Below are 25455 nucleotides of genomic sequence, written 5' to 3' on the forward strand. Positions count from 1 at the left end.
TGTTTCAAACACATGCAGGTCCAGAAAATGCCACGGCTCATATACTTTCCTCTGCACAGAAGCTGACATCCAGATTTCATCCACACTGATAAATATAGGTTTGATCATGAGCACAATTTTTTTTTAAGTTATGGAATTTTTAGTATTGGTGTTTGCATAGGTTTACTATGAGAACTGAATTAGTACAGTGAGTCCCTCAGAGTCCATTGATTCGATCTTACGTGGACACGTCAGAGTATGGCTGAGCGAGATTATTTCAAAACGGTATAGTGGCTACGGTTGGCATTTCCGCTCATTGACGGAAAGGTCCGAACAAATTCCGAGGACAATCCTCCTTTCGCACCTCCATGGTTATTTACGATGAAAGATTATCTGAACAATTACGAATGATTGAATCATCGTAATCTCCTTCTTAATCCTAAAGTCAATCCAATCGCAGAAATAACTGAGTTTGGGCTTCTTTTTCGCGGAAAAATTTCCGGCGAAAAAAATTAGTGAACCGAAATACATTCACGATATAATTTTGTCTGAGAGAAATAGCCGAGGTAGCCCGAAAGCATCTTTTTGCCTAGCCAGGTTTCCGGCCTATGAGTAGTCAAGAGACCAGTCTAAACTCAATCGGAATATCTTGTGACTTTTTGTATCCATGTTACAAGTTGGTTTCGTTTCTTGATCATTGATGCAACGTTAGGCTTCGTGAGGAGAAGAGTAAATTAACAGCGAGTCTTTTCTTATAGTAGATAAATTTTTAAAGAAATATCATGACATTAGCATGTCAGAGGAACAGTTATTTAAAGGAGGTTTGTTGTTGCCTGCTTTCTTTAAATTTTCAAGCAATGATTTATTTGGTTTTGTTAGTGTAGCGCACGTTAAAAACTACACTACAGTATGTAGGTATACTGTAGTCTACAGTGTAAGACGTATCACGTGTTATTTATGTTTTATTGTCAGACGCCCAGAACTTAAATATCAGCGTCGATGTCTGACATGTAGGACTAAGGTATACTGGAGTGCTATGGTATCGTGGTTTTTAAAGTTTGCTAGCGGCGAAAAAATAAAACACAGACCTTCAATATATTACACGTGTCTATTTGTTATTTTTTGCTCGTTATTAAAATGCTTTTAATTTCCAGCTTAAATCAAACGACTGAGGGAGACGATCAATAAACACATGACACGCGGATTCCAGGTATCTACGATGGCATATACTTGTCTTTATGTTGAGAACTTGCTGTCGGGCATTTTTGCACACCTAAGGTTTCCGTCTCCAGTATTGAAGCAAAACGCTTACCGAATTCGACCGATTGACGAAAATAAAATAGTGCAATGCTTACCATTTGAAAAGAGGCATCGTCACCAGAATATTCTGTTCAAAATAATATTAATTTTGGACACACGGGATACCACCCCCATGTTTTCATATTCGCAATATGTCGGCCTAATCTGTCCACACCTTTGAAAAGATGTTTATCCATCGGGCTATAGAAATGAAATACATTAATTTTGACTGTTTCTGTCAGCATTTCAGATGAGTAATTAGGTTTAAAGCTAGTTTTAGAGAATTCAACAGGACCATCAACATGAGAATAAAAGTACAGACTGTTTAAAGAACTCCACGTGTTGCGGTGAAAATTAATATATCGTGTACAACAAAGTTTTAAAGTCAATGTCTGGCAATTGCAAAAGCCACCAGAAAACAACAACCTTCCGTACTTCACATATTGACTCGTATTTGGTACCTTAGATTGGATCTCTTAGTTTTTGACCAATTATATGGTAATCATGTGATCTAACTCTTGTATAACATCATTTGACATTATCAGACGACAATTTGGGTAACTGATTTCTTACAGTGATAGTGATTTTAAGAAGATATAGATTCTGTTTGAGAACATTTGGTGTGGCCATTATTTGGAAACAGCAATATTCATTGGTGTATTTTTAAAATAGTGTACTCTTCAGCAATCTCAGGGTTGTCCAGAAATCAATTGGTGATGCAGAACTAGTAACTTATGGTCATGTAATGTATATCAATACACGATAGGTGGCAGTATACAGAAAAAATTCTGAAAACTTTGAATTCTATGATACATTAGAACCCACGATATTGTAGGAATCTACCATATGGTTTAAGATGTCAACCCTGGTATGCATGATGGCATATATCAGGGTCGACAGCTTACATTGAGAAACTAGGTAAAAAGATACATCAAATGACTGCTTGTTGATTCTGTCCAAATTATATGCTGATTCAAACCAAATTAAGACTGATTCATAGCAAATGCTAGGCTAATTTGGACCATGTGAAATATGCATGCCTGACTTTTTTCAGTTATTACTGTTGTTGCAAAGGTTGATATTCAGGTCTTAAGTTTACATAAGACATTTCTTGTATCAATTTCTTGTTGAAATTGGAACAAAGTAGATATTGGCTATTGCATTTACACTTTATTGACCAATGTAACTTTTAAATTTGTGCAAAAAAGAAAACAAAAATATTCTTTGAATTTTTTTATATAAATCAGGCCAGTATTTTAACCTTTAAATACTGGCTGTATCAATGAACATTTTTATAATATTTAATTTAAAGCACATATTAAAAACATTGAAAGCTTGATTTTTGAATAGAGATTTTGTTATGTTATAATAACACTTTCATGTAATCAGTATAAGTAAGCATTATTTTTTTTGTTCTAGAAGAGTATTAAATTCCATATTTTGGAAACTCATAACGAAAATGCTTTAATTATTGTGACATTGATGAAATACATTTTGTAAATTGATGGTTGGATGATTTCACCATTATTGTTTGCAATGTTAAATTAATCAAGTGCGTATTAATCAAAGTATTAAACAGATGTTGTTAATATAATGAGACAGTGGCATTGCTTTAAAATCATTCCTTTTATACAAGAGGAAGACATATTATCATCATCATTCTCAAACGCTTTAAGAGAAACAAGAGCACCATTTTCATTATGTTTTCATTTTTTTATTATAATGAATAAAAGCTCAAGTGGGCTAAGTGGTTAGAGCATCTGCTTCAGATTTGCTAGGTCATGGGTTCAAACCCCAGCCTAATCATACCAAGGACTTATAAAAATGGTGCCAGTAGCTGCCTCACTTGGCACTCAGCATTAAGAGGTTTGATTCCTAGTAATTGTATCATTTCTCAATAAAATTAAGTAAACTACTTTGCACAGTGAATGAGCTGCTTTGAAGATTTAAAAAATTGGCAATGAGAGATAAATGATCTTAACATGATTTCATTTGATTTGTATGCAAAACAACATCATTACCTTACATAAATGTTGTGTGCGTAAATGCTCAACATACCTTTAAATAATTACAAATATATTTTAAATAATTTTAAATTTAACATGTAAAGCTAAGACAAAACTTAATAAAATGTTACCTGGTCCAAATCAGCCCATAATATGGTCCATATCAGCTTGTTATTCTAAAACAGCTGTTAATTTGTTTTGATTTAGCTACAGTCCAAATCATGCAGCACCCTATAAGCTAGGGTAGGTTTTATCATCTGAATATATTGAAACAAGTTCTCATTTGGTTGAAGTGAAAAATCCTTTTTGTTTTATTCTTCATGAAATTACAAAATTGATGAATTTAATTTATGAAGTACTGCCAGCATCATGTGCTTTGATTAATATCTTTTATTTACAAACATCAATTTGTTATTTTTTTATGCATTTTTTAAAAAATCACTTTCTTCTAGTTAAAAACAAAAGTCAAAGGCTGCAGTCCTGCAGAGCTGAAAATTACATCAAATGGGAAAAAAGAGACTGTTCAGGGTTATGAGGTCATTTTAGAAGATACAGTCCTTTTTCCAGAGGGTGGTGGACAGGTAATAATAATAAAAATAATACTTATTATTATTAGTATTATTGTTAGTATTATCATTATTATTATTATTCAAACATGTCTTAATTTCTCCTGTTCCATTATTAATTTTGTATTTATCAGGTATGGGAGCGTGCCCAACCTTTTCTTTATAGATGTAATTTTAGTCAAATTTTAAATAATAACATTTCTTATTGCATATTTGTGTTATATACTTAGCTCTCTTTCTCTCTCTCTCTCTCTCTCTCTCACACGCACACACACACACACAGGGACATGCATAGTATCTTGAATCATCTGTGCTTTGCTTCTTTCACTCTACAGGTAGAAAGGGAACCAATTTATGATCAAGTGTTTCATTGTAAATGTGTATTGCATATGATACTCTTTGAATCTAGTGCCGGGGAGATAAAATAGGATTGTTTATGGAGAGAGTATGATTCCATCTTTAGTTTGTATTTAAAATTAATTTATAAAATGAGTCAGATTTCTTTATCAGTCAATCCTTATCTAAAGGATTTTCATATAATTAGAAAGGCATTGTTTATTTGATTCACATAGGATTTTATGAAATGAGTTGAATAATATTTTGCAAGCCTCATGCGGTTTTGGTCAGATTTGTAAATTTAACACCAGTGCAGTGCCATATCTTGTACTTTTTGCAAGCAAACTATGCCAATCATATTCTCACATTTTATTTCTGAACAGTTTATTTTCACATTCTGCAGTTTTGATAATGTTATTGTATCGAGATTTCTTTTGCATCCAGTTTTCATCAGTTTAACTTGTGAAAATACTTTCTCTACTAAAGAGGATGGACTCATGCTACAGTAACTGCAGTTAGTCTTGTGACCAATGGCTCCTTTAGACCTTTCTCCTCATGTTCAACATCAAACTTCAGCTTAAGATGACTCATCAGGGAACGGTATCCATCCTTGTCTGTAATTGCTTAAAGTAGCTGTTCAGAGTCCAGACTGAAGTATTGAGCTAATGCCTCAATTTCTGTCAGTCCATAGAATTTTGGCAGTCCTCTGTGCCACTCAAATTTTAATTCGTATTGCAACATTTCCTTCAGAATCCAAATCTGAACATGTTGAGACTTGAATGTTTTATTACAGTATGAATAGAATACATGTTATGGCAAAATATTTCATTCCCTTTAAAACAATTAAAATATATGCTTCTTAAAAAAAAATCCTGGTTTAAAAACCAATCTACTGATCAAAATTTGTAAATCTACTGGTTTTTAATTCTGGTTCTGAAATATTTATGTAGATGGTCAGGTGAGTGATCTTGCACTTTCTTGGGCTTCCTCTTTTAGTTGTTGTTGTTGTTGTTATAGGGTTTAATGCCATTTTTCAGCACACAATAGGCTATACATGGCGGCCAGTATTAATGGTGGAAGAAGAACCCAGAAAACCCCAGAAAGAACCACTGACCCACAGGAAGCTACTGGCAAGCTTTCTCACATACCCACATTGGCCGAATCCAAGACTCGAACCCAAGCAGACAGAGGTGAGATGGCAGTGATCCATAACGGAGAGCGCTTTAGACCACTTGGCCACTCAGGGCCCTTCCTCTTTTAGTGCTTAACAGTAATTTTGGGCTTTGCAAGTACTGTGCAGTTGAAGTATGCGAGTGGGAAACAATTTTTTGTGGCTTCTAGAAAGGATAGAACTAATATGCTCTTCAAGAACAGATCATGCCCTTTAACTTGTACATCCATGTATGAATTGTTTTATTTAAACTTTCAGATCAGAATACTAGTTGAAGTAAATATTTTATGTATTAATTCAAAATAAATCCATCAACATTTTGTTAATGCTGATGCAGGTGCTAAATAGACACTATGTTTGGGAAATTTAATGAATCATTTTTATATCCAAGTGAAATGCCCTTTATGTGCAGCAAAAATAATTTTAACTTGGAACAAAATTTGTCCTAAAATATCCTCTTTAGACTGGTGTCCTTTATTCTGAGGCAGGCTGAAAATGGATTTAATTTAATCCTGAAAGTGTTCATTATGAACATGGATTCATTACATTGGAATTATTTCAAATCAGATTTCATGCTGTCTGTTAGGTCAGAAGATTGTACTTCTGCACTTTCATGCTGTTAGTATTTTAAATGATGTATATGTTTCTTATGTTTCAGCCCGACGACAGAGGGACCGTAAGTTACTCTCTCTCGCTGTTTCTCTCTCTCTCTCTCTCTCAGCTGCCATGGTTTATCTTTGAACTATTTTAGATGGGAAGGATACTGTAAACAAAAAACTGAAAGATGAAACAAAAGACTATTATCTGCAAACATTTTGATGCCTTTCAACAAAAGTTTTCTGTACAGCTGTTGATTGTATTAGTTTGTTTTTAGAAGAAAATCTTTCACAGAGGAAAAGGACAAAATTGAGAGCATTCATAATATAACCATGGTAATTAATTATTATATAATATAAAAATACATCTTTTAGATATTTATTATTATCAGTGGACATAATGAGGAAAAATAAATTCAGATACAATAATTTGCCGATTCACTGATTCCTTTAACATACATACAACAGTTGAAGGGAGATAACTGTTATAGCACATGTTCACTACATGTAAACATTCATCTGTGTCACCCCATTAATCATGGACAAGGTTCATATGAAATATGAATCCTGGATCAGGTTCATATGAATTGTTGGCCAGGTTGATATGAAATATGAAGTAATGAATTTACTACAGGATGCTTTGCAACTATGCACACAATCTCAGAACTTGTAGGAGTCCAAAAATTGAAGTCAATGGCCACAATTTCTTTTCAAAAAAACTGACGCTTTTAAGATAAGGAACTGATGGTCCTGGAAGTTGGGACTTTCACTGTAGAGAGCTCTAAATGTCATTATGATCCTAAACCCAAGCAGGCGTGTAGGTTATAATGCAGCCCTCTATTGAATAACATATAGATCAATGACATACCAGTGCTGAGGATTACCAGGAGGGGAGCAGATGCCATTAATTTTGTAAAGACAGAAATTCCAGTGGGGACAGAGGTAGAGCTTGAAGTTGACTGGACCAGGAGATTTGACAACATGCAGCAGCACTCAGGTAAATGATTAAAGAGGCTAGCATAATTCAGTTGTATTTAAGGAAACCATAATAAAAAGATTGAATGATTTATGACTATTATGCCTTTCAGTGGCTCATAAGCACTGCCTTCTGGTTCTTAGCTATTTATGCTGTTTCTTCAGGATGCCATACGTAAATACCTATAAGTCGAGTGCAGTTGCAAACTGCACAGACACAGGATATGACATCACATAATGCTCTGGAAGATCTGGGTTTGTACAGTTTGTTAGGAGTAATAAGTAGACAAACAACACAGACCTCGATCGGTATGTGCATTATGTTATGGCAGATCAGGATATTTGTTGTTTGAAGTTTGACTCAACTTGTAAGTGAGTGTATTATGTTAAGTTAAATCAGTATCTATTATCAGTCTGTTCTTTGATTCCATGATCACATCTGTGGTATATGACCTTTATTTTTGGATAAAAATTGTCTGTACAAGTGAAACCTGTCTTGTGAGATAACCACTTCTGCCAACAGAAAGCAGTCTCTCAAGACAGGTTGTCTTTGATAATAGGCTTGTGCAGATTACCTTTTTTCGAGATCAAAATGTACCAGGTTTAAGAAGCGCAATATCTACAGTTGATGTTATTCCTTATTCAGGGTTTTTGTCAAAATATTGCAATCATTTCATAGCAAAGTAATAAAGATGTACTATGATCTATTATGAAACATTTGCAATTATATTTGAAGATGATGTGTACATGTAGGATTGTGTATGAACTACAGAATTAGTAAGATAATGTTTATTTGTCCTGCCCATATGTCAGCTTGACATGGCGATAAATTTCAGACAAACTTAAAATCTAGCAACTGCTCTGGTGGCTTAGTGGTTAGAGTGTCCACCTTAGATGTGGGAGATCATGGGTTTGAATCCCACCTGAGTCATACCAATGAATTATAACAAAATAGTACTAACAGCTGCTTGCTAGGCACTCAGCATTAAGAGGTGAGTGTAAGCAGTGCTTAAAAAATCTGATAGCCTGACACCTGAGGCACCTAAAATTTTAGTCTGGGCCCGTCCTGTATTCAAAGTGAGGTGCCCGTCAGGCTTGTTGAAAAAAATAATTTGCCTGAGGAAACTTTGATTGCACTGATGTAATGAGTGGATGTACTTTCAAGATGTTGACATGCATGCCATAATCTAAATCAGATTACCACTGTCCTACATGAAATTGAGATCAGATTTTAATCAAATGGAAGCTTTGCTAAAATTATGATTTTGTACTCCCAAATCCCCTGACACAGTCATGTTTCGAGAAAACACAATTGTCGCTAATCTTTAAAAAAAAAAACAAATTAAAAAAAAACAGTTTTGTGTAGTCCTGTATCAAAGGTAATCTATAATGACTGAAACTGATATAAAACTATCCCTTGGGCAGCTTAAATAGAAGAATTAAAGGAAAAGTGGTCAGGTATAAAATTAAAGTTTCACATTAACTGGCTGACAATAGCTAGTGAGATGTGTTGAAAGTAGTGGTGGGTGAACCCAAAATGCTAATTTGCATAGGTAGGATCAGGAAGTGGAACAAACCATTAAAGGTACATCAAAGAGATGATAGATGTGTATACAAGATCAAAAGTTATTACATATTATTGCCTTGATTAAAAATGTCTAAGCTGATATGTATTATATTTTTGACAAGTTTGTTTCTTTGAAGTCAGATTTTACTGCATATATAGAATGCAAAGCATGATCATTTCAGTTACTGGAATTGCGTTCAAGTGTAATTCATTTTTATTAAATTTATATTAGAAATGTAGCTATAACAACGTTGTGTGACAATATTAAAGGAGGGGAAGTTTTGGGCATGTGGAAATTGGAGTCTGGCATACCTGTAAACTTGTCAAAAGCCAGGTAGGGTGAATAGCAAATAAAATAGTGAGATATGGACCTAAAATGGGGAGTTTTTTTACGTGGCATTTTTTAAGTCCCGGTTTCAATAAATATTAACCTATCTTCCAGGTCCAATAAGGATGAAATTCTCAACGGAGGCACCAGAGGTGCTTGCAGAAACATTTTTTTTTGGTGGAGGGGGACATGTAGACTAGTGGTCAGCCATGAAATTTTATGGACATAGGCCAACACATGTTTTAAAGGTGAAATTGAGGGAGGCGACTATTGCTCCCATCCCCTTGCCCTAATGTGTGAGTGCCCATGGGATGTATCATTTCTCCCTGTGGCGCACCCTATTTTCCCCCAGGACAAGCCCCCTTTTCATATTTTGGTCAGCTGTGGCTAAACTGCATAAATAGCTAAAGGTTAGACCTAAGTACACAAACAATAAGCCAGTGTGACTAATTAACAGTTAATAATTATCATTGCATTTACCTTGTGAAAAGGACTGACTTTCGGACATACTTCAAAGAAACCATGTTCTACAGTGTGTGTATATAAGCACCAGCAGTTGATTGGCAAATAAACAATGCCCTATTTTGGTGTAACTTACGATGCCTAGGACTTCATTTTAACAGCTGTGATCTGCAGTCACAAGTTATTGTACATGTGGCAACTGTTTTCCCACATTTTGTATCCCACCTTATATCCTTAGGTTTAACTCTTAAGGAACATAACACTCTTTACTAAATAAAATATTTATTCTGAATTAGTTCTTTATGAGCACATATACTGCATGGTATATTTTGCTTTATTCCTTCTTTTAATTTAATCATGGTAATTAAAGTTTACATATATGGTAGAGGCATGCCAGGTGTTTACTGGCTGAGTTTCTTTGGCGGAAATGGAGATGCGATTTTGTTTGCAGAGAAAATTACACAGCATTCACAGTGATCATTCATGGGATTGAAAATTAATTGGTGACGTTTTTTTTCTTTTCTACTATATTGCTATTGTAGGGGCTTTAAAAATCAGAAACTTATGTGAATAATGTTTATTCATAACATTCAATTTACTGAAGAAAAAAACTTTGTAGTGTGATACTAACTATTTCGTCACAACTGTATTCACAAGGGATAAAATTGAATATGGCATCTGTGGGCCTGTGCCTAAAAAAAAATTTCATTGAGCACTGGTTAGAACTGGTTGGCCTGGTGTGAGAATAATATGTCAGGGAGACATCATTGCAAACTGCCACACTGCAGACATCATAGCAGTAGGACACAGAAATTATGAAAGCGATGTTAAAAATCCAAATCACACACACAGACACACACACACACACACACACACACAAATGTAGCATAAAAACTGCAAAGTTAACTCTGATAACACTTTACGACGTGATCAGACTTTAGGTACATATGGAATATATATGTACCAATGAATGAAATCAAGAGACAGAATTAACCTATCAGTCAGCACAGTGAACAGATGATGACTTACTTTGGGCTTTAATAATGGTAACATCAAAAAATGAACTGCACAAATCTTTTACAGTGACAATCGGGTCTGGAAAATAACTAATTATTCACCTCCAGGCATTATGCATCGACTCCAAAGACGAACTGCATATTCAACCACTACAGTGAGGCCATTTCAAAACAGTTCGTATTAGGGCATTATTGGGGTTTTGCAGTGTTACACAAAAGATAAATAATCAATACAAACTCTTGAATTGACTATATATATCTGTAACAGTTCCTTTCAAAAGAAGCAATATGTAGTCTTATTGGGATTTGCAGGACTTTGAAACTGCAGTGGCATTTATTGACATACACAGGGTTCCCACGCTACTGGGAAATCAGGAAAAAGTTGGGAGGAATGATAATTGTTTTCACGACCACGAAAAGTCCTTAAATTTTGCAAATATTGATGAAAGTCAGGAAAACCCCAGGAAATTTCCTCCACAATTTGACACCCGAAACAATTATGTAATTGAGTCGTAAGTGAACTGATTGTGAGTTAAATTTTTCATGTTCTAACCAGAATATTAGGAGGTTACAGTATGGATCATTTGGGTGCTTGCCATAAATATATTAGTTGAGACAATCCAAACGCTCAGTGGATTTGATTTGTCTAGTAGACTTTTTGTTTCCCAGACTGCTCAATATCCGTATCTCTTTTATATATAAGATATGAAAACCAGTCTAGCATCACAGAAGGCCAACATGGTGGCATTAAACCACAGCCGCTTAGGGGATGGGCATGCAAACTTAAACGTTAAGTCGAGTTATACCTGCATGAAATCAATATAAAAATTATTTAATTTCTCAGAAATTGCGAGTATTAAAATTGCCATGCCTTTAATCTGCTGAAAGACGATCAAACTAATGCATTTATGAAATTTAAACTGGTACTAGCAATTTCGATTGCTAATGGCACGAGCACGCAGAATCTCACAACCGTCATTTTGAAACATTGTAGAAAAAAATATTAAATGAAAGTCGTATACTGGTTGTAATAAAAATACAAAAATAAAAGGGCACAAAATTCTCTATATTTATTCCGAGACCAACTTTCGGAGTTTTGTTGTGACATATGCTATCTCATGCAGGGAGCATACATAACAGGTAACCAGACTACTCTGCTTGATGAATCAGACTGGTTAAGTTCTTGTAGTTGTTCTCGAAATAAATATGTTGAGAATTATGTATTCTTTTTGGTTTTTACAAAAGGTATCAGAATTTCATTTAATGTAACTGAAATTTTGTCCAACAACATTAAAAAGGGGGTTGTTGTTGATATCATGTGACTATTGGACTTCTGGTGTTGTTGTTTGAGATTTGTGAAGTCATGTGACTATTAATGCAAATGGCGAGTACCGGGTCAGGTTTCATCTATGCTGAGTTTCTACTAGTCTGTCAGCGGTTTAAAGAAATAACGATTATAATACATGCCATTTTTGAGAAAATAAATAATTTTCCTATCAATTTCATGCAGGCATTGCAAGTCGATATAACATAGTTTAAATTTGCTAGGCCTGCTGGTAAGCTATCTTACGGTGGTGGCAGATTCCAAATTTGTTATATGTAATTGCTCTGAACCCACACTCCATACTAAATGTGAAAAATGGGGCTGGAATATTTGGAGGAAATCCGGATTATAAAAATTTTGAGTCTCTGAGCTGAACTTTGGTGCAAAACTATTACACAGTGACATGTAGCTTGAATCATTGATTTCAGATCTTAAATAGAATGCAAGAGAAATGAGAAATTGTCATCCCTTTTATTATATATTTAGAAACGATACGAGCCCATGTATCAATACAGGTATGGAGACTGGTTCATAGAACTACAAGAAGACAAGTAGATTTTACAGAAAATTCAGTCCTTGTTTATAGAACAATATATAATTTTGAAGGTCTTTTGTCAAAATTTAAATCAACCTTTTTAAATGATGGAATTTTTTAACCAAATCATCCTAAGGAGTTTAGGTTTTTTGAAAAATCTTGTTTGAGATTTTATTGGCACACATAATTTCAGGGTTAAACTTTTTTTGTTACAAGATAAGATTATAATACTTCGCACTTATTGGTTGGGTTTTTTATGCTGTGATAAGAAATGTTTACTTTGTATAACATGCACATATATTGCTCTTTAGAATTAAAGGTTTGAAAGGAAACGAAATAATTTATGCTCATTATGTTGTTTCCACATAGCAACATAATTCAGGTCAGCAAAGGAAAGTTAGAATTTGTATTCTGTACATTGAAATGGCTTTAAATGCCAATTTATAGGAATATAGTCAGATTTGTTTTGTGTGACTCATTTTGTGGTTTTGTACATGATCATCTTTTCTGACATATATTTTGGAGTCTTGAAAGAGAAACATCTTCAGATTTGGAAAATGCATGTTTTATAATCCAAAATGTTCTTTAATTCCATTCAGTAATGGTCATATGTTAACCTTAAACAAATTATTTTCATCCTGGAAAAGACCTGGAAGTTTATATTTAGAAAAGTGTGGGAACCATCAGTGTATCCCTACGGGTACAAGACTGAGAGTCAAAAATAACCTTGGTGTCAAAACTGGGGGTCAGACTGAGTAAAAAACAAACTTTGGTATCAAAACTGGGGGTCAGATACAAAATTTGGGGGTCTCTGAAGCGCAAATGAGGGTAAAGGGAAACACTGACCATGCATACAGTTTTTTTCTGGTTGACAGTTTATAGCATACAGCAGCTACCTACATCTGGTAGCCAGACTTGAATATCATTCTTCTTAGTTTTTTTGTAGCACAAATACTTTAATAACATTTGTGGCTTCAAAGGGTCAAATTAAGGTCAGTGGTATTTATTTCTCTTTTTGTGATGCAGTCATGCATAGGAGTGTTGTTTTTGAAGAATCAGTACTTTACATACACTCCAAAGTGGTCATGGTTACAACAGATTACGTAAAAGTCAGCAGTGTTCCTGTTTTTGTAAAATGGTCATTCATGCCAGAAAATCAAAAGGACTACCAAAACATCATACTAGTCCCAAATGTTGGGCGATCCAATTTTGTTAAACCCTGAGGACTACCAAAACATACTAGTCCCAAATGTTGGGTGATCCAGTGATGTCTAGCACCGGGGCATCATGCTGCAGACATGTAGGATGATGTCCCACTCAGTCACATTATCCTGACACCAGGCCAGCCAGTCCTAACACTAACCTTGTAATGCTGAGTACCAAGTGAGACAGCTGTTAGTACCATTTTTATAAGTCTTTGGTATGATTCAGCCGGGGATCGAACCCATGACCTCCCGCATCTGAGGCAGATGCTTTAACCACTAGGCTGCCAGAGCGGTCGACCACATTTGAAATGTATGGGTTTTAAGAAGGTCCCACTGTCAAGTTTGTAAGTTGCATTTGTGGCAGAAATAGAGACTCATTAAGAGAATTATGATTATGATACTTTTATGTTATAGCGGACTCTGTTTTATCTATTTGTAATGATAATAAATAATACATACATGTATTTGAAAGATAATCAGTTGCAGAAAAATTTCCATAAAGCAAGAGATGATTTCAATTCTATTAAAAGATATTTTAAACAAGCATTCCAAAACATCTCAGGTGGCATTTCTTTAAATTGGGATAACATTAGAGGATGATATTATCACTGCAGTTTTCCTCAGAGCTTCTCCAAAATAGTGGATTTACGTTTATCACAGCACCTTCTCTCATTGGGAATATACATCCACCAGGATATACAATCATTGGATCCCCCAGTCTGCCAGCAAATCTTGCAAATATTCAAGCTTAAAGGTGGAGAGGAAGAACACAAAACAAATAATATTCCAACATGTTTTATTAAAGCTGCTGAATACATATACTAAAAATGAAGTAAGTTTAAATAGTTTTATCTTTTGTACTGAAATATACCACACTTTTCTTTCTGTAATCTCCGGTGGCATAAGTGCTTAGAGCATCTGCCTCAAATGTAGGAGGTCACAGGTTTAAACCCTGGCGAAGTCATACCACAGTCTTATAAAAATGGTACTAGCAGATGCCTTGCTTGGTGCTCAGCATTCAGAGGTTAGTGTTAAGACTAGTTGGCCTGGTGTCAGAATAATGTGACTGGGTGGAACATGATGCTACATGTCTGCAGCATGATGCCCCAGTGCATCACTATAGACTCCCATGCTGCAGACATCATAGCGATATGAATTTGTTTAAAAGCTATGTTAAAAATCCAAATCACACACATACACACTTTGTGTAATCTGGTACCCATTCAGCAGGGTTTATATTTAAAACTGAGATTACTGGAAACTAGCCAAGGTGCATGCATAAGTAATTGTGCCGAGATGGGTATTGAAATTGCTTCATTGTGGCTGAGACATACCGGTACTTACAAATTACTCTAAAGGCTCATTTACACCTGATCATGATTTATTATAACAGTTTTACGCTTATGGTGGGGTTTTAAAGCATCCTTTTTTATTTTTGTTTTGTCAGGGATGCACAAATGTGTGTGAACAGAAACCCTGAACCTAAAAAATCTTATTTGTCCAGGTTATCACTACTGAGATTCAAACAAATAACTTGTAAAGTGAGAAGTATACAGTGTTTCATTTTATGAAAGCCACACTATGTTGCTTACATTAGAACTGCCTTTAAAACAGATATTATCAATGGATACCACAAAACTGAATATGTCTGTCGCTGAACAGCCTTGCCCATTGAAGCTGGTTAAATAATATTAATGTAAACACAGATATGTTAAACTGCATGTCTGTCATTGTCAAATCTTGCCAGTTGAAGTTGGTAAAATAATATTAATAACTAGACAATCAATGACAGTGTCCCATTACAACATGGCTGTGTGATTTTTGTTTTAGTTTTTTTAATGGGGTTTCATTAAACTTAATGGGGATTTGTACAGTCTCACATCCTGGAGAAAGTACCAGCCAGCCATTTGCAGTCATTGATAGATAGTATTTTTTTATGATATGTCATGTGTGAAGAACATCAGCTTTGTATAAAAAATGTGATCTTCAAATCAATGTTTTTATGTTTTCAGGACAGCACTTGATTACTGCAGTAGCAGAAAACATGTATGGATATAGAACTACTACCTGGTATGCTGCGATTCCATGTATTGTTTTTCCATCACAGCTAAGTTTTCATGTCAAATAAATACTGTATAGGTCCTTGTATATACAGTGCCAAATAAGTACTATATATGTCTTTATTTATACAGTGCCAAATAAATAGTGTTTATACAGTGCCAAATAAATGCTGTGTAAGAATATACAGTGCCAAATAAATACTCTTTCTGTCTTTGTTTACACAGTGCCAAATAAATATTGTATAGGTCTTTGTATCTACAGTGCAAGCTAATACTGTATTGGTCTTTGTATATACAGTGCCAAATAAATACTGTATATGTCTTTGTATATGCAGAGCCAAATCAATACTATATAGGTCTTTGTATATAGTGCCAAATAAATATGTATATACAGTGCCAAATAAATACTATATAAGTATATACAGTGCCAAATAAATGCTCTATATGTCTTTGTATACACAGTGCCAAATAAATACTGTATGCTTTTATTAGGTCCTTGTATTTGCAGGGACAGATAAATACTGTATTGATCTTTGTATATACAGTGCCAAATAATACTGTATATGTTTTTGTATATGCAGTGCCAAAATATATACCATAAAAGTCATTGTACATAAAGTGCCAAATATGTACTGTATAGGTCTTTGCACATGCAGTGCCAAAATTAAGTGGTTTTCTTAAACTGAATTATTTACAGGTATTATAATTGGATGTTATAAAGGTGAAACTTTCAAAGACATTTTTTGTTTAAATATTTTAAACTGTGTTTTGTTTGGGTACTATAAACTGATTTATATGCCAATGTAGCGGAACGTTAAACCACTATCAGATTTATGCAATATATATTATGAAACAGAAATGTGATACAACGTGGTTTGGATTTGGATATGATACTGATTGGGGTATGATATGATGCTGTTTGGAATATGATATGATATTGATTGGAATATGATGTGATAATGATTGGGATATGATATGAAACAATTTGGATATGTGATATTAACTGGGATATGATATACTAATTGGGGTTTGATAATGTGGCATTGATTGGGATATGATATGATGTCAGTTGGGATATGATGTGATAATGACTGGATATGATACAATGATATTAGTTAGGATATGATGTGATAATGATTGGGATATGATGTGATAATGATTGGGATATGATATAATGATATCAGTTAGGATATGATGTGATAATGATTTGGATATGATATTATATCAGTTGGGATATGATATGATGATGATTGGGATATGATATGATATCAGTTGGGATATGATGTGATAATGATTGGGATATGATATGCTATCAGTTGGGATATGATGTGATAATGATTGGGATATGTGATATCAACTGGGATATGATGTACTGATTGGGTTTGTTAATGTGGCATTGATTTGGACATGATGTGATAATGATTGGGATATGTGATATTAACTGGGATATGATAAACTGATTGGGTTTGATAATGTGGTATTGATTGGGACATGATGTGATAATGATTGGGATATGATATGATATCAGTTGAGATATGATGTGATAATGATTGGGACATGATATGATATAAACTGGGATATGATAAACTGATTGGGTTATACTAGTATGATACGATGCTGATGAAGATGTTATAGGTACATAAGAAAGTTCAGTATTGCACCCTGAGTTGTGATCATTGGCTTCTGACAAGTTTGGTCTTATATTTGCTTATTTTGGCACCAGCACAACCAAATATTTGCAGGAGCATGAGAAGCATTTCAGCATGAGGATTTCAGGTTTTTCCCATGCACTGAAGGAACTATTTGTGTTTAACTATTTAGGATCATTGTTTTGATGTGATCAGTTACATTGTACTTACTTTATAGACTAAATCCTTAAAAAAAACCTAATTATTCAAACATGAAAAAGGCTGTACTGAAGCAGCACATGCAAATTGTGATATTTGAGTATGAGCTGATTTAATGTTTGAATACAAGATGATGTGATGGATTAATTTACGTCACACCAGCTAATAGTGAACTGATCATGCAGTGTTTGAATATAGGATGATGTAAGAGAATCATTTCTGTTATATCAGCTAAAAGTGAACCATGTCCTGCAGTGTTTGAATTTGTGCTGATATAACAGAATCGTTTCTGTCACATCAGCTAAAAGTGAACCATGTACTGCAATGTTTGAATTTGTGCTGATATAACAGAATCATTTCTGTTACACCAGCCAAAAGGTCATGTAATTTTAGTTTGGTCTGATATAATGGAATCATTTATGTCACACCAGCTAAAAGTGAACTGATTGCATAAGAATTAGTCTTTATATAGCAAACTTAGCAGATGGATTCATCTTTAGTGTAGTAGAAAAGCATATTGATTTTACATCAGAAGGTCACAAATCCATATCACTCTGACCTGTTGAAGGAAAATGCGATAACTTGAGTTCTATAACTTCAACAAAAAAATATCCCCTCAAGCGTATCAAAAGACATATTGGTACTTGGATTGAAAGCTCAGTTGTCAAGGTGACTGTCACCCAGAAAGGGACACTAGTTTTAACATGGTGACTTCTACTCAGCAAACCTCTCAATATTTTGTCCTAGAGGATATGGAGAAACCTGCAGATTTTATGGTGTTTAAGGTCATTGGTCAAGGTTACAGCCCTCAGAAGTATGTTGCCCTTGAATCAGTAGATTTGGAGGTTTTAATGATGCAATGCAATGTCATTGTGAACCAGAAGGGAAAATGTTTTTGAAGGATGACTTGGAGTAGATTGCAGATACCTTCACCAAAGTTTGGAAGTGATGTGACAAAAAAAAAACCCAACCAGTTTGGAGTGTAGCGGTTACTGTGTATTGTGTTTGGTACTCTTTGAAGTTTGTTTTACAGGTACCTTGGAGAAAAAACAAGCTACATAGAATTAGACACCCCTTGCATGACAACAGAGCAGGTTTCTGAACTGGAGGCAGTGTTGAACCAAAAGATATTTGAAGGAATCAAAGTTTATCCTACATATTATGAAGATAAAAATGACCCTCGAGTTGAGGAGGTAAAGAAAACACTTATTCAACAGTATATCTGATCATGAAATGGTGGTAGGAATGGGAGGTAATTTATGAGAATTTCTTCCCTTTGTTTATTGGTATAAAGATGAGAAGAATGACATTTCATCTTTTCAGGAGGTAGTGAAATTTATTTTCTACCATTAATATGCTTGGGTAAGTATTGTCAGACAAACCGAATTTGCTAAAGAATAAAGTTTCTGATACTTTAATTTAATTTACTACATGGTTCAGTATTTTGGCATGATACATTGAATGCAATGGAGGGAGCCAGAAGAATCCAGAATAGAAACAAAACATCTTAAGGTGGAAACAATAAATACTCACTTTATGTCACTTGGTCATAAGGCAGAGTGAGCTTGGCATGTGGTATAGTTTTTCCTGTGTTTGGCCAATGTAGAAACTTCTTTTTTCCATGTCTCAAAAAACACCAAATTAGGCACAGAAAGCCTTTCAAAATGTATACAATTGATGTTGATCCACAATCAAATATGGCTGCAATTACTGAAGAAAATAAATAAAAACTTTACATTACTTCTCCATAATTGCGGAATAGAATTGACCAAACTTGACAGATACTATCATGGCATGAAGACCTGTAAGTTTTGCACAAATGCTCTACCATATAAGGTGGCCACCATTACTTTATATAAAAACTAACTTTACCCAACTTTTTCTCTGAAACCACGTTGTCCAAAGTTAACAGAAAGAATCATCTCGTGAAGACCTTGTTATATTATTAGAAATTTTCAAATATGGCCAGTTACTAAAAGTAGAAAACTTTTAAGCAGCTTCTACAAAACTGATAAACGGAATTTAATCAAACTTGACACAAAAAACACATGCATGCGGCCATTAACATTCTTTATATTGATACAAATGATGCCAATCTGTAAGCTTATCAGGCCTATTTTTACTATTAATAATTACTTTAAATGTTTAAAATTTTTTTTATAAGAATCAGAGAAAAAATTTGACAGAAATCTGGTATCAATGGCTTTCAGATTTATACAATTGATGTTGATTCGGTTTCATGTATGGCCACTTTTAATAAGTATGGAGAATTCTTTAAATACATTCTCAAAAACCACTTGACAGAAATTAAACAGATTTTACAAAAAGCATTCTGGTGTGAAGGGCTTTTAAGCTTGTACATGTGATGCCCATTGGCCATCAGATATGGTTGAGATTTTTCAATGTTTTGCAGAATTGGACCAAGTTTGACAGAAAGTGACTGTCTTAAAATCATTTCAGATTTATACAAATAATGTTCATCCATCAGGTTGGGCTGCGGCTCTTTAAAGTTAAAAAAACGGTTACACAGCTCTATTCAGAAAGGGATGCTCAACAGAATTTGACCAGCTTTGACACAAAACGTCCTGGCATTGGACAAATTATTTTGATGTGTGATTAGATATTGATGAAGAAATACAGAAACTAGAAAACCTTGAAACAAGTGTTTTTGTAATATATTGACTTAACAGCATTAGATAAATTTGGCAGAAAACACCTTGCTGAAGCAGATGTCTTGGCTTACTGCGTTCTCTTAGGTAAATGTAAGCAAGGTGAATGAAGTCAGGCCCACTTACGCCTCTTATTCATGTGTGTGTGTGTGTCAATGTGTTTCTGTGTGTGTCTGTATGTTTGTGTGTATGCATTTCTGTCAGTGTCTGTGTGTGTTTGTGTATGCATATGTTACGTGGTTTGAGAAATATAACAAATCACATACATAGCTTGCATTCAAGATTCTGTGTTAGTCTAAAACTGAAAGGTACTTATTTCAGTTTCGAACTCGGGGTCTTCCAGATGACCATGTTGGACCAGTCAGAGTAATGACCATTGAGGGAATAGACTCCTGTTTGTGCTGTGGCACTCACGTGTCCACAACAGCTGATTTACAGGTATTGTTACTCTTCAGTCATAATTTTAATAGTTAAGTGTACATGAGACCACTTTCTAATCAGCCCAAAGTGTTCCGACCCATTAATTTAATGGAATATCTGCTGCACTGTACTCCTTAAGAACTGGGTTCAGATCTTGATAACATCATTTCTTGGTCCTTTCCTCTTTCCTGCATAGATTGGTGTCATGGATATTCACTTTTGTTGGTAGTACTGGAGAGAGCCTTATGGAATGAGTTGTGAGAGATATTGGGGGGTTAGTCTTAAGGTAAGGAGAGAGGGGTGTAGTGGTTAAGGAAGGTAAGACCACTTACTGACCTACCTAGTCAAAGTCTTTGGTCTCATTGCATGTGTTTCTGATTGTGGAGCAGAGTGCCTGGGTTTGATCCTCAATGGCTGCTGTCATTATTAATGAGAATGTGGCTATAATTAAGCAGTCATATTACTAGTTACAACTATATTTGTACCTCTGCTATTTATCTATCTGTCTTATAGGGTATCTCTATCCATCTATTTTTCAGTCTGTCCATCTATAGATAGGAAGATAGATAGGGATACCCTATATTACTTTTGAAAAATATTTTAATGCATTGTAAGTTTGGGATATTTTAGACCAGTAATTTGACAAAAGTGTTGGGAATCTTGTATTCAGCAGTGAGCTTTGGATTTTTGTATTGGATTTTTGAATTTGTTCAATTAACATGACTAGTTAATTTACCTTTTTGTGACTTAAAATGTCTGATTCCATGGTTGTGAAAGTGGTCTACTTGCATACAGGTTAAGTAAATAGCTGTATTTCTATATCAACTAAATACATCTATAACATACTGACAGCTAAATACACTTCTGACATACTGACAGCTAAATACAGTTCTGACATACTGACAGCTAAATACACTTCTGACACACTGTCAGCTAAATACAGTTCTGACATACTGACAGCTAAATACACTTCTGACACACTGTCAGCTAAATACGCTTCTGACATACTGACAGCTAAATACACTTCTGACACACTGTCAGCTAAATACAGTTCTGACATACTGACAGCTAAATACAGTTCTGACATACTGACAGCTAAATACACTTCTGACACACTGTCAGCTAAATACACTTCTGACACACTGTCAGCTAAATACGCTTCTGACATACTGACAGCTAAATACACTTCTGACACACTGTCAGCTAAATACACTTCTGACACACTGTCAGCTAAATACAGTTCTGACATACTGACAGCTAAATACACTTCTGACACACTGTCAGCTAAATACAGTTCTGACATACTGACAGCTAAATACACTTCTGACACACTGTCAGCTAAATACGCTTCTGACATACTGACAGCTAAATACACTTCTGACATACTGACAGCTAAATACACTTCTGACATACTGACAGCTAAATACACTTCTGACGTACTGACAGCTAAATACACTTCTGACATACTGACAGCTAAATACAGTTCTGACATACTGACAGCTAAATACACTTCTGACACACTGTCAGCTAAATACAGTTCTGACATACTGACAGCTAAATACACTTCTGACACACTGTCAGCTAAATACGCTTCTGACATACTGACAGCTAAATACACTTCTGACATACTGACAGCTAAATACACTTCTGACACACTGTCAGCTAAATACACTTCTGAACATGCTGTCACATTTTGCACATCAGACAGCTGTAATCATTCCGATAGAGGCACTACCCATCTGGTTTTTCCCAAATGTTGTTTCATCATCTTTGGAGAGAAAATAATCTTTCTATTGCCTTTTAATGTATATACGCCAGGTTGCTCACAGCAAAAAAAATCGTTATTCAGTAATTAAAGACATTGAATACAGTGACCAACAAAATAGTTGCTGTCATCAATATAAAAGTCAAGCACTAAACAACTTTTAAATTTGCAGAACGATGTTAATTTTTAATTATTCACTTCTGGGTAATTATTTTTCAAGCATAGTATTGTCTGAAGTTATTACGAAGTATGTATATGTGAGAGTAAGACATGCTTTCTTCTGGACTTGTTTCTTCTTTGAAATATGTTATCCAATCAAAATACTTTAAAAGAACTACTGCTACCTCAAAACTTAACTGTATGTATCCTGACTTGGCAGAAATTATACAGCAATACTAAGTGAGTTTTCTACATCACACCCAAGACATTCACTTATTAATACTGTTATAGCAATGTGAGGGAACATCATTGTGACCAATGCAGGTATGAACCAAAAGCACCTGTCTGTGAAAATGGCAAATTGGTAAAATAAAAGGTTAGAAAACTTTGTTGTTGGTGATAGGAAGAACAGAAAAGTTGGAAAATTATAGATGGAATTTACTTCACTTTGAAGGTGAAACTCCAACTTGCTTTGAGGTAGAAAACTTCCAAACTACTTGTATGGATTTTGTGAGGCCTTTATGTCAGTAAAGAGAGTGCTACTCAGCACAAGCAGAATTGGTAACTGATGATTTTATGGGATTTGTCACCAATATTGGTATCAAAGGAAGTTTATTCTGTGTAACTGCCACCTAGTTAACTTGTTTTACCCTGTGAGGGCTGGATTTGTGAGGTAGTAGTAATGTTCCTAATCTATTTTGATTTCGTAAGTATTGTCAAAGAGACATATTTTACTTAAGCTAATGCTTGCTTATATTTCTGGATTTATTTGTACAAAAGCAAAGAGGAACAATTATTTTCATAAGTGTAGCATTAGTCATAGGGAGGGATAATTTTTAATATGTTAAAAATTGAGTAATTTTTTTTGGTCAAGGTAAATGATATTTTTTTTCTTGCAAGGTATACATTAATTATAGTGTGTGTTTGTTTTCTTATCTATTCCTTTTTACTTTTGTTAACCAGTTAATCAAGTTGCTTGGATCAGAGAGGGGTAAGAGGAAGAACTCCACAAATCTCAACTTTGTGGTGGGAAACAGAGTCCTTCAGTATCTGGGTCGCTGTCTGGAGGTGGAGAAGTCTCTAACAGCACTTTTAAAGTAAATGTTTTCTTCTGCATTTATTTACTTTTAGTATTCTTACCCACTATCTCCAGTTCCATCTGACAGTGCCTTTAAAGTAATATTTTCCTTTGTTTTTATTCACTCACCTGGATTAGGGAGCTTATGGTATGGTCCTGCATCCATCATGCATCATGTCCATCAACAATGGGCAACTCATTAAAAACCAATTTTGACCAAATTTAGCATGGAGCATACTGACACAAAAGATTTTTACAAATTATGCAAATGTGCAATCCGATATGGACACCATTGCTGAAAATAGTTAAATCCCTTTAAATAACTTTTTCTTACAGTTTTACAAATGAGGTCAATCCACTTTCAGATATGTTCACTGTTATTGAAAATAGAAAAGGATTGTCACAAAGAAAACTTTTAATGATGTCTACAGTCTTTTCCAAAACTGCTGACTAGACAAAACTTGACAGAAAACATACTGGCATGAAGACCTTTCCAGTTGTATAAATGATACTGACAAAAAAAGAACCCTTAATATGGACAAAACATGTTTGATTGGCATGTTTATGTGCAAATGTAGATGATTTGGTTATTTTTCCATGGCACAGTAACACTACTTTCATAAATTTATAAACTCATTCCCTTCAACATTTTGTGGGTGCAGTGAGAGGCATAAACGTTTTACAAAAACAGCTCTATTAGTTTTACAAATTTTCATTTAGGGGCCATGTTATGTCAGCATAAAATATGTACAAAGAAGGATGCTAGACAAGGTGTATTACAGTGTTTACTTAATTGATGAATGAAGTTGGTAGGGTCCTATAATAATTACATCCAGTTATCCATTGATGTAAAATATGTTTACTGCAAGAAAATGGAACTGAAAATTTTTTTATCTTACAAATTGCAAAACAGATTTTTATACTTTCTGTTGATTAGGTCTAAAAACTTGTATAGTCTTTTGTGTCAGCAATTAAGGGAGTAATGGCCTCTGATTGCCTGATGTTCAAACTTTCATTTCTGCATCTTTACTGTATTAATGATTCATTTATTTCAACAAATTGGTATACAGCTATATACTGATGAGACCTAAATGAGTTCAATTTCTAGTGTTCCGCAGAATCATTTATAGGGGTTATGGCCAATCCATAATTAATTACTCGTCCTCTTAACTCAGGTTTTCTGCAGCATGACGATGTAAGTAATGCTGAGTTCAACTGAATTTTATCATGTATCCTTATATTGACGAGACAGTAAATGAGTTGATTTCCAGAATTTATCATAATTATTTACTTGAGTTATCTCTATACTCTAATGTTGATTACACCAGTCAGTCAAATAACTTTACTTTAATGTTGATTACTCCAGTCAGTCAAACTTTACCTTAATGTAGATTGCACCAGTCAGTCAAATAACTTTACCTTAATGTAGGTTATTCCAGTCAGTCAAACTTTACCTTAATGTAGATTGCACCAGTCAGTCAAATAACTTTACCTTAATGTAGGTTATTCCAGTCAGTCAAACTTTACCTTAATGTAGATTGCACCAGTCAGTCAAATAACTTTACCTTAATGTAGGTTATTCCAGTCAGTCAGACTTTACCTTAATGTAGATTACACCAGTCAGTCAAACTTTACTGTAATGTAGGTTATTCCAGTCAGTCAAATAACTTAATATTAATGTAGATTACTCCAGTCAGTCAAACTTTACCTTAATGTAGGTTATGCCAGTCAGTCAAATGACATTACCCTAATGTAGATTACTCCAGTCAGTCAAATAACTTTACCTTAATGTAGATTACTCCAGTCAGTATAATAACTTAACATTAATGTAGATTACTCCAGTCAGTCAAATAACTTAACATTAATGTAGATTACTCCAGTCAGACAAATAATTTTACCTTAATGTAGATTACTCCAGTCAGTCAAATAACTTTACCTTAATGTAGATTACTCCAGTCAGTCAAACAATCTTACCCTAATGTAGATTACTCCAGTCAGTCAAATAACTTTACCCTAATGTAGGTTACACCAGTCAGTCAAATAAATTACCCCAATGTAGATTGCTCCAATCAGACAAATAACTTAACATTAA

At 34.5% G+C, this 25455-nt stretch overlaps 1 protein-coding gene across 1 annotated transcript in view; it reads left to right on the plus strand.

Annotated features, from left to right (window-relative positions):
- Positions 1-636: 636 nt before the first annotated feature.
- LOC149791572 (alanyl-tRNA editing protein Aarsd1-B-like) overlaps positions 637-25455 on the plus strand; it is a 42740-nt gene continuing 17921 nt past the window's right edge. Inside the window, exons 1-8 of the mRNA XM_089970120.1 lie at positions 637-800; positions 3737-3865; positions 6016-6033; positions 6809-6950; positions 15378-15435; positions 18306-18465; positions 20263-20379; positions 23249-23382. Of these exons, the coding sequence (XP_089826246.1) occupies positions 762-800; positions 3737-3865; positions 6016-6033; positions 6809-6950; positions 15378-15435; positions 18306-18465; positions 20263-20379; positions 23249-23382 (797 nt within the window). The 5' untranslated portion in view covers positions 637-761. The remainder of the gene's footprint in view (positions 801-3736; positions 3866-6015; positions 6034-6808; positions 6951-15377; positions 15436-18305; positions 18466-20262; positions 20380-23248; positions 23383-25455) is intronic.

This window comes from Sinohyriopsis cumingii, chromosome 9 (assembly GCF_028554795.1).
Source record: "Sinohyriopsis cumingii isolate HCF-2022 chromosome 9, ASM2855479v2, whole genome shotgun sequence".
Classification (NCBI taxonomy): domain Eukaryota; kingdom Metazoa; phylum Mollusca; class Bivalvia; order Unionida; family Unionidae; genus Sinohyriopsis; species Sinohyriopsis cumingii.